At 32.2% G+C, this 11,120-nt stretch overlaps 1 protein-coding gene across 2 annotated transcripts; it reads left to right on the top strand.

The window, feature by feature from the left end:
• Positions 1–1,455: 1,455 nt before the first annotated feature.
• Positions 1,456–8,163, top strand: LOC105830341 (serine/threonine-protein kinase polo). Of its 2 annotated transcripts, XM_036287326.1 has the most exons (7): positions 1,474–2,258; positions 3,918–4,142; positions 4,224–4,441; positions 4,815–5,110; positions 5,388–5,681; positions 6,511–6,911; positions 7,821–8,163. In XM_036287326.1, the coding sequence occupies exons 1-7, from the start codon at positions 2,169–2,171 to the stop codon at positions 8,016–8,018; spliced, it is 1,722 nt and encodes a 573-aa protein (XP_036143219.1). In that variant the 5' UTR covers positions 1,474–2,168; the 3' UTR covers positions 8,019–8,163. The 2 variants fall into 2 exon arrangements, with proteins under 2 accessions (XP_036143218.1, XP_036143219.1); XM_036287325.1 differs by having other exon boundaries at positions 1,456–2,258; positions 3,918–4,441.
• The last annotated feature ends 2,957 nt before the right edge of the window (positions 8,164–11,120 follow it).

The following is an 11,120-nucleotide window of genomic DNA, read 5'->3' as shown; positions in this document are numbered from 1 at the left end:
GAATTAATATTTTCCGACAACCTTTTTATAAATCCGTACAATTATTATCACAGACGATTAAAAAAGTAATTTCTATGATTTTTTGTTTTAATTTGCAATTATATCGATATATTAATATACTCTTTTTAGAAAATAAAATATATAAATGTTAGACATAACAAAATTAATTTCTTTTTTTATTACATTAAATTTATTTCACGTTATACATTCGTAAGAAGGTGATGGTTTTTCTTCCATCAGAAAGGAAATATAAAAAATTCTTATTAATGTAAAAAAAAGAATAAGAATATTAGTGGGCAAACAAAAGAAGTATATCGATGTGCTAGTCAAAATTTCTCCAAATTGCTCGACCGTTAAATTATACATGGCTGAACGGTCAGCGTCGCTTTGATTGAAAGCGGTTAGAAAAATATGTATAGTTGTTTGGCTTTGAAAATTGATTCGGATGTTTTTTTTATTGTGTTATAGAAATAACTAAAAGCAGGAACGAACAAGTCGAAAGTATGTCTCATTTCGTAAACGTGAGGACAATTATCTCCAATAAGAAAAGTAAATTTGTATGACAAAATATTGTAAAAACTAATTTTATACTCTGTCATTATAAAAACATATTTAAGAAAATTAGATGTAGAAATATTATTAACTTTTTATGAAACACTGATGTTTGCGCAATTAATTTTGAAATGATATTTTGGCATAACAACAATAGTGGCAAATTATATATCTTAATTAATTAAGGGGGATTGTAAAGATTTAAAGATATTGAAAATTAGCTTGCGTTTAATTGTTAATAACAAAACCGCGGATAAATATAAAACTTTTATATTTTTTATAGTATTAATTAATATTATTTATATTTTTGAGCCCAAGGACCATACTTGTTTCTTATTATTTAAATTTTAAATCGTTGGTCCTTTTTCCGTCTATAAAGCGCACGTCTGACCTACAGCACAATCATTTCATTTTCACTCCTCAAAGAATAGAATGCGTAACGAATTTTTACCATCTTCGACACCCACGCCTTTTAAACTTTGAAATCCGTTAGCATATATATTATGTACTGGCGTTCTTATCTATGGACCTCTGCTAATAATTAACTATACCGTTTACTTCAAAACTATTAATGAAAAAAAAAAATTATTACATGTCTACGTTGTTTCCGACTTTAATTTTTTGTATTAATTATCTGCGTTTTATTCTTGTATTTAATATTGATAAATACACTGAATACAACAACATCCAGTATTGGCTCATTTGCTCATTTGTGCGATATAAGTTTAAATATTCCTACCGAAGGTAAAAGGGACAAAAAAAGATATGAACGTACAAGTTTAACAACCGTTACAGGTAAAAAGGATAAAGCAAAGAACGGATCAACGGATCAGCGTCGGTTAGAAACAAATTTTTCTAAGAAATTTGGGATATTTTGTATCTTATTGGTTAGTCTTCATAATAATTGCACCAATGCAGCAGTGCAGCTAAAAAGAACAGACCTCATATTGGTGGTCGACAACCGCAGGGTGGCGCGCGCGGTGCTGCGCGCGCCGCGTATCAACGCCAGGTCGGGACCACGTGACCCTGCCGGCGTCGTGCTGATTGGTCGGCCGTGAGTCATTTAAACCGGCGAGCCGTTGGCATGCCTTCCACGACGGTGAGTCGGGTGAGTGCCAGACGGTTTAAAACGGAGGTACGGCGAACAGAGTTCCACGAGTGTGCTGTGTACGAGTAGCGTGTCGCGGTCACGGGCCGTACGCTCTCTTCCTTTCCCTCTTCCCGTTTCTCGCACACATCCTCGGAGGAGCTCGCAGCTCTTCTCTATCTCATCGCGGGAAAACTTGGGGAGAATCGGTTCGTCAGTACGGATCGCCGGTCGGTCGTGGAGTATATACGCGCGCGAATCTCGGCGGTCGAGCGCCGTCGTGAACGGGGTGCGATTTCTTCGTAGGAGGAAGGAACACTCAGGGGTCGGGATCACGACGACAGCCACGGCGCCGAGCAACGACGACAGGACGACGTCTGACGACTGTGACGCGACCTCGCCGCGTGATATCACCGCGTCCGACAGCGGTACTTCGACGTCGGTCGGCGATACAACGACATCGGGAGGCGACGACGAGGCGAAAGAGGAGACAGAGTTTGAAGACAGCTGGTCCTGTTGCTGCTGCACGATGTCGAACGAGGAGGAGAACACCATACCTAACGTGATATACGACTCGAACACCGGCAAGAGTTATCTGAAGGGCCGATTCTTTGGGAAGGTAAAGGGAACCCGCGCATCCTCGTTTTCGTTCTGACCTTGGCTAGTCACGCTCGTGTCACATTCCTCGCGCGCGAGAGTTTCTCCACGAATACGTATGTACATACGCACACACGCATACACGCAGACACGCGTGCGAAAGCGGTTCTTTGGCGCCCGACACTTGTTGCACTTGGGCCGCGAGGGCGCGATTTGTGTTGATTTGTGTATATACGTAATCGCGTGGGAAACTCACGATATACGCGAAAGAATCGCGTGTCAGCCGCCTTTTCGCGGATCCCAGAGATATTCAGGGTTGATAGTATATACTGGCAGTTTGAAACTGTTTTTATTATTGATTTAATCTTTATTTTTTTTTTTACTTTAGATATACCAATTTCTAGATGTTAAATTTATTTTGAGGGAGCTAGAGTTTGTATCAAGATCCAAAGTAAACTTCTGTTTATAATGTTGATGTGTAGTTTAATAGAAAAACTTATGTTCCTTTCTATTAATGTAGTCTTATCTGAAATGTTATCTTCTTCTAATTCTTAAAATTAAAAAGAGTTAATTTACACTGATAGAAATGCAAAAGGTAATTTTAAATTCCAAGGAAATTTTTGGAAGGAGTTTACTCAGGCTAAATTATTTGAGGAGTGGGGAAAGGCTGTACTTTTTTTTACCTATGTAGTTCTTGCATTTTTTGGAAGTGACGTTTTGCTGTTAGTGTATTATTAAAACGGAACAGCATAAAATGCTATTTTAACCTATGTTTTAAAATATATGTACATGTAAATATATGTACATGTAAAATGTAAACATATACACATCCATACATAGTTGCATTTCTAAATTATAAAAGATTATATAGAATTTTCTTGGATATTTTTAAAGCTTCAAAATCCTTTGGAAAATGGTTGTTTACTCGGGTATACAAATATGCATTTACATATGTACATATATTAACAAATATACATATACAATCAGAATTTTTGAATAATTAATAAAATATATCAGAATTTTCCCAGATTTTTTGAAGCTTTCTTTGGAAAACAAATTGTTTAAATATATGTATGTATACAAGATTAATTTCTAGATGCTAAATCTTTTGAAAGGGTTAGAATTTGTTGAAATTAAGAAAAAAAATTAAAGTATTCAGAAAAATTGGTTGTGTAGCTAGATTTTTTAAGTATACACATATGTATGAACATGTTACAATAAAGTTACAATGTTATTTTAATTTTATATGCCAATTGTTTTTGTTTTTTATTGAAGATTGTTTTGAAATTAAATTAATGTCTAAGTGTTAAATCCATTTTGAAAGATTCAGAATTTGTATTGAAATTTAAAGTAAAACTCTGTTCACAATTTTATTTGTGTATAATAATTGTTGTATAATAAGAAAAACATTGAAAAAAATAAACATACATTAGAGGATTAAAGAATGTAGTGTGTAAAATTATAAATAGAATCTTATTTTGAAACTCGAAAATTCCTTTAAATTATAAACTTAAGATAACATATTAGATATATATTAATTATTAAGAAGTTACAGTATTAAAATATAATGTAAATATAATCTGTATTAGGTATATTCTTGCAAAAAATTTTTTATTAAAATATTAAGAAACTTTTTTCTTTCTTTTTTACACTATTTGATATTATGTCTATTATTTCATAGGGTGGCTTCGCAAAATGTTACGAGATTACAGAGTCAAAGTCACATCAAGTATTCGCCGGGAAAATTGTGCCAAAGTCACTGATGACGAAAAGCAATCAGAGAGAGAAGATGACACAAGAGATTGCGATTCACCAAAGTTTGAATCACAAACACATCGTTGGCTTTCACGGCTTTTTTGACGATAGCAATAATATTTACATCATCCTGGAACTCTGTCGCAAAAGGGTAAGAATTTGTAGCAATATCTGTTTTGTGAGTATTGATCGTGTATCCAACATATATTCTGACAATTGTTTAATGTTCCAGTCGATGATGGAGCTGCACAAGCGCAGGAAAGCGCTGTCAGAGTGTGAGACACGATACTTTATGAAGCAAATCTTGGATGGAGTTTTTTATCTACATCAGCACAGAATAATTCATAGGGATTTGAAGTTAGGTAATCTGTTTTTGAATGATGATTTGCAGGTCAAGATAGGTGATTTTGGATTGGCGACTAGATTGGAGCATGATGGTGAACGAAAAAAGTAATTATTATTCAAACTACACAGTACGAATGCAATCATTTATTAACTTAAAATCTAGAAATCAACTATTTTATTTATTCTTAAGTTTTTTAAATCTGATTTAAGTTATTCAAGTATGATATTTTTTTACTTGTTTTAACTAAACTTTACTTAAAAATATTAAATTAATATTAGATTAAACTTCAACACATTTTGATGAGGTTTTTAAACTGTTAGTGAATTAGTTTTCAAAAAGAAATAATTATATTTATTTCTATAATTTTTATTTTTTTCTCAGAGCCAACAATTTTACATTTTATTAATGGATTAGTTTTATTAATTACATAAAATTTTAGCACATAATAATTTGGCTAATTAATAAATTTTTTAAAAGAACTGTCTGTGGTACTCCAAATTACATTGCGCCTGAAGTGCTTACAAAGATTGGACATTCTTATGAAGCTGATATATGGAGTATTGGTTGTATAATGTATACTCTGCTTGTGGGAAAACCGCCTTTTGAGACAGCTAGTCTTAAGGAGACTTATACCAGGATCAAACAAGTGCAGTACAAAACTCCTACACACATTAGTAAACCTGCCATAAATATGGTGGCAAATATGTTACAATTGAATCCTTCAAAACGTCCATCCGTTGTTAAATTGATGAAAGATGAATTTTTTAATTCGGGTAAGACATTAATATTTTGAAAAAATGAAAATTGTTTAAATTATCGATTATATAATTTTTTAAAATAATCAGTGATAACATATACCTAAATTTAGTATAATTTTAATTTTTTATTTAAATCTAAATTAATTTAAATTAAGCTAAATAAATTAAAATTATTAATTTGTCATTTTATATTTATTTTTTTAGAGTAAGTTATAATTTAAGTAATTTGCTGTTTTTTTCTATTTTGTTAATAAAAAGGAGAGAAAATAATTTTTTTATTATCTAATTGCAGGATACATGCCGACGAGTTTACCGCTCTCGTGTTTATCAATGGCACCACGTTTGGACATGCTTGAATCACACTGCAATCGTAGACCGCTTGGCGAGATGAACCTTAATGGCTATTCAGAGCAAGATATCCTTGCTTCTCGAGTACCGAACAGTCCATTACGAAAGATAAAGCCTAGCAATGAAGTAGAACCACAGGGAATCAAGCTCGATATCAGAAAGATGCTTCAAACGCTAAAGGAACAAATAGCTTGCGTATTAAAAACTAAGCCCGCTAGAGAGATAATTTCTTCAGCAGGTATGTTAGAAAAACTATAATTTAATAGAACAGAAATGAAAGTAAATATACCTAATAATATACAATATAACAATGTATATAACACAATAACAATTCCAGGGCATACTACCAGGGCAAACCTGGAATTTTTTAAAGAAATTTCTGTTTTTTCTGTGCGCACGCGTGTGTATGTGTATATACTGGATGATCTCAAAATCGAGACATTTGAGAAAAAATGTTTTATAAAAAAGTTGTAGGATTTCAATAAATGCATCAAATGGTGTTTGATGCATTTATTGTCTCAAAGTTTGCGAAAAGCAAAGCGAAAAGTAGTTAACCAAAAGAAGTTTTATTATAATGTTTTGAAAAAAATCTTTATGTCAACTGCAAAAATACCGAATAAAAAGTAGGGATTTTCATAAAAAATTTTCAAGTTGATCTTAAGAGCGTTATATTACTTGCGTTCAAGATCAAAGATCATTGTTTGATGTATTTATTGGAATCACTGTTTGATATATTTATTGAAATCTTTTGTCTGAAACATTTTTTCATAAATAATTTCAATAATTTCGAAGACAATTAGCCGTTTCCGGACTTTTACCCATTTTGTATATATCTATATCATTTTTCTAGATATTTGTAAATTAAATATTACATTTGCAAATGATTTAAATATAATTGCTATATAATAAGTAATCGCTTCGATTTACTTTATCGATGTACAATTAATGGATATAAGGATAATTAAAAGTTATAGTCAGTTATTAGTGCATGGATATTAAAATAATAAATAAATAAAATAATTGTTATATTTAGTATTAAAAGTGTTTTTTTTTTTTTTAATTTGCAGATGAATTGACTGATCCGGCGGCACAACCTGTGATTTGGGTTAGCAAGTGGGTGGATTACTCGGATAAGTATGGCTTTGGATACCAATTATCTGACGACAGCGTCGGCGTGATGTACAACGATGGCACACGGTTGATCATGATGGCGAATGGCTACAACATTCACTACATCAATCGCGAGGGCGATGAGTTGTACTACACGGTCAAGGAATATCCTACTAATCTCGAAAAGAAAATGAAATTGATGAACTTCTTTTTGAAATATATGAACGAGCACTTGATGAAGGCGGGTGGCTCTATCGCGGTGAAACAAAGTGACTCCCTTTCCCGAATACCATATATACATCAGTGGTTCAGGACTCAGACGGCTGTGGTGATGCAACTGACTAATGGCACAGTGCAAGTAAGTATTAATTAATCGACTTTCTATAAACTATATAAGTATATAGATTTGTATCTATGCACGCATTTGTATATATTTATATAAATACAAGTGTATTGTTTACGAAATGTGTTTGGTTGACTTTTGTACAACACAATCTCAATTTATAATTTAAACTTTTATTCTATTAATGAGGTTCTTTTGTACATTTTTTTTTCTATTAAATGTATTTTACTGAAATTTAATATTTTTTGAAATTACTGATTATAAATCTAAAGTCAAAATGTACAAATCAATATAACGGTCAATTTAATACAATAGCCAAATGAAAAAATTATGATTTATTTATATATACAATTTTATTTATAAAAGTTTTGAAGCTTTTGCTTTTAAAACTGCAGTCCAAATTTAAAAATTAAAAATAGCGATTGAATAATAAACAAAATTTTTATTATTTTTTTATTAAAAATTTTGGTTCTTAGTTTTGGGAGTTTTGAATAGAAATACATTACCTCAAATACAAAGTTTTAGATAAATATAAACATTTTAGAAAACAAGGAAATCTTTTAAGTATAAAATTCTAATTTTACTAAAATTTTACATATATACAGATGAGATAAAAAAGTAAATTTAGGAATTGAGACAAAAAACTGCTTTAATGGATAAAATCATTATACATTTGATGACTAATAAATTTGATCTAAATTTTCTTATATTTTTTAAAACTTAATATTTTTTTGTTCTGCAATATTTTGTTGATTTATTTTTTAATATTATTTTTTAGTTACATATATATAGTTTTATCTGTGATAGTACATTTTGAATAATGAAAATATATATTTATTTGTATTTAGTATCATTGTTATTATTACAAGTATTGTTACATTGCACTCTTGTTCCGAAATGAATAAAACTTCGTTTACTTTCCAGATCAACTTCTTGGATCATGCAAAGATCATCATGTGCCCATTGATGGCGGCAGTCACCTATATCGATCATGATAAGAACTTCAAGACGTACAGATTCCAGACCATTCAGGCAAGTGGTTGTTGTAAGGGATTGGCAGAAAATCTAATGTACGCATACGAGAAGATCAGACTAATGCTAACAAATTCTCAAGCCCGATAAAATCACCTATACCAAGAAAAAAAGAAAAAAAGAATGGAAATAACAAGTGCAGCGTCTCTCTTGACACTATAAATTAATGGAACGGGACATATGTATTTATTTTTTAATAGCGTTATCTTTGTAGCGAAAGAGAGAGAGAGAGTGAGAGAGAGAGAGAGAGAGAGAGAGAGAGAGAGAGAGAGAGAGAGAGAGAGAGAGAGAGAGAGAGAGAGAGAGAGAGAGAGAGGGAGGGAGGGAGGGAGGGAGAGAGCGAGAGAAAAGAAAAATGGGCGAATGGAAATCGCGATGCATGATTTTCTCTCTTCTTTTGTTCGATTTTTATACAGACGTATAGAATTTTGCTAGGCGATTTTTTTTCTTTTCTTTTTTATCATTTACGAGAAAAGGCGAGACCAATCGCGTAACGAAGACGAAACACTTTGCTAGAAAACATTCCATCGTCATTAGGTGTGCTCGTACATATTATTTGATGTTAATTGGGTGTCATCGATCTATCCTCTATTTCCAAGCACTGGAACCCTAATCTCTGATATCTTAACTATGACTAATATTTAGACTCTCAAAATGAAATTTTCGTACTCTACCTATGTTAGATTCTGGTTTAATTTCCTATCGCCTTCAATTTGCGCTAGAAATCTCGCGAGAAATTCCTCATCTCTGTTGATCCGTAACGACTGCCTAAAAGGTATTTGCCCTGAGTTTGCAATCAAATTTGATCCAAAAGTTTTCGCGCCGCAAAGAAGAAGAATGATGAGCGGAGCAAAGCACGGGGATAATCGTGATTCAACCGAGTGGTGCGAAGCACGGGGATAATCGTGAGTCAACTGAGTGGTGCAATCTAATGTCTGATTTTGTTGTAACCGAGATGAGAGACCTGCAAAAACTAGTCCTCTGACTGATGATGCAGTGTTTATTTCTCGTTTTTGAAGATATGTTGAAGCTAAAAGCTTGTTCGTTTGCGCGGACCCGTTCGAAGTAGTGTGACTTGGACCACCAGTGATTGTTAATCTCCGAACGATAATTGTTAAACTCTAATGTCGACGGCATGCGGATTTAAGCGCGTTTATCGAAGAAAATGTTTGAGGTGAGACTTTAAACGAATTTTGTAACGACTAGTTTAAGACTTAATTGTTTCAGTTGTGACGCATCGGTAGTCGAAAGTACATTAACTATTTGAAGAAATATAGAAATAAATAACAAACATGACGATTAAAAAAATTACACACATCGTGATTGTTTCCTTTTGCTTTATCATTATTTCACTTGCAAATGCTTTACGAATCCGACAAAACTTCTTCTCATATGTGTTTTTCTTGTGCAAGACAAAAACCATAGAGATTTCATATTTTGAAAAGTTACATCTTGTGATTTTTATCGTTTTAGCAACAATATCTAGCTTAAATTAGGAATCGAAAATATCCTGTAGAGAGCACTTTTGACATTCTTTTCGTTTCTTGTAGAAATTACATAAATTCGAAAATTAAACATAAATAGTGATTGTTTTTTTAGACTTTAGAAATTTGCCAAGGTCGGATATCGTATAGTAAATCGCGATTAATTCGGTTAATTCAAAAAAATTTTGTAGAAAATAGAAAAAGGAATATGAAAAAATGGATCAATTGACTGTTTCTGACGATGAAATTCAGCGAGTGATTTCTCGCATTGCTTCGATCGGTAGAGAACATTTGAAAGAATACGAAGTCAATTGTATCCAGCTACTTTGTATATGAAGACTATTCTGCCTGATAGAGAGACGATTATACAAAGACTATATTTTTTTATACAAAGCTAAACTGACCAGTGTATGCGTTAACTGAATCAATGCGTGCGTATGTACACATATAATTCTATAAGATTTTCTTGTAATATTGTAGATCGTTATTCTTGTAAATTGTTGATAACATAGATTTTTATAGGATTATTGTAACATTGAATCGTTACGAGAGTTGCCGTATTTTTTTTTTGCTGCACATGATCTTGAGTTCAATTAAGGATTTAAATAATTAAACGACGGATTTGACATTCAAAAATCGAAAGAATTCTGGATGAAGGGGACTCCAGAATGATTGGGAAATTTTGAAGAAATAAAAATCCGAATACTTGTGGATCTCGCAGTTCAAAGAATTGATGATTCGAGTATTTAATGATCGAGAGGTTCATGAATCTCTTAGATGATCCGGCAAGAGCCGGATAGTTTAATGACCAAGAGATCGAAGAATCATGAAAGCGAGATCTTAGCAGATTTCGTGGCAAAAAAAAATTGAAATGGAAACTTTCGTAAAGGTTTTGATGTCATTCTTATAAACAGACTGGAAAAAAGAGGAGGAGTATATAAAGTTATCTTTGCGTAATGAAATTGATCCAAGTAATAACGAAAACGACAATAACGTAATCATTAAGAGTGCCACTCGGAGGAAGTAATATTAGCTTAGCGAATGACGTTACTTTATGTTAAGTTTAGGTATACAGATGCGTCAGGGCGAGGAACAATTTATAGGTAATTAGGTAATACGTTAATAAATTAGAATTAAAAGAAGTGTATATAAAAGAAGTAAATAAAATGCCGGAGTAAACGATGCGTTCACGGAGCAAGTAGTTTACGTTTAGACAAAAATTATTAGGATAATATTTTTACAATGCATCAATATACATATAACGCTGTTTTGAAAAGAGTACGGTATAAAAATAAACTGTTTTTTCTTTTTTAAAACCAAGTCAGTTTTTTTGCGTAGAATGTGATCTTGAATTAACTTTTAATTTTTTAATTAATTACTACCCTGTTTAGTATGAATAAAATTTTGTTTTTGTAATACTTCTTTATATAAAAAATAATCGACATTAGTTTCTATACGCTCGAATAACAATCTATTAATAATTTTCATAGGTACAAACTAACGAACGATTTGAAAAGCGCACCGTAGTTAATTTAAAGATGGCGAACGATTGAATGTGCCGATAGTGGCGTCGCATCTAGTTTAGTAGGTAGCTAGTTCATTTCGGTATCTTTTATAGCAGTGGAAAAAATCGATATCTCTGTAAACGGAACAGTTAAATCTTATTTTACACGATTTCGAATGTTGCAAAAATCTAAATTTAAGATGA

The sequence above is a fragment of the Monomorium pharaonis genome, chromosome 5, assembly GCF_013373865.1.
Source record: "Monomorium pharaonis isolate MP-MQ-018 chromosome 5, ASM1337386v2, whole genome shotgun sequence".
Lineage (NCBI taxonomy): Eukaryota > Metazoa > Arthropoda > Insecta > Hymenoptera > Formicidae > Monomorium > Monomorium pharaonis.
The sequence above is the reverse complement of the archived record's forward strand: the minus strand, read 5'-3'. Positions and strand labels throughout refer to the sequence as shown.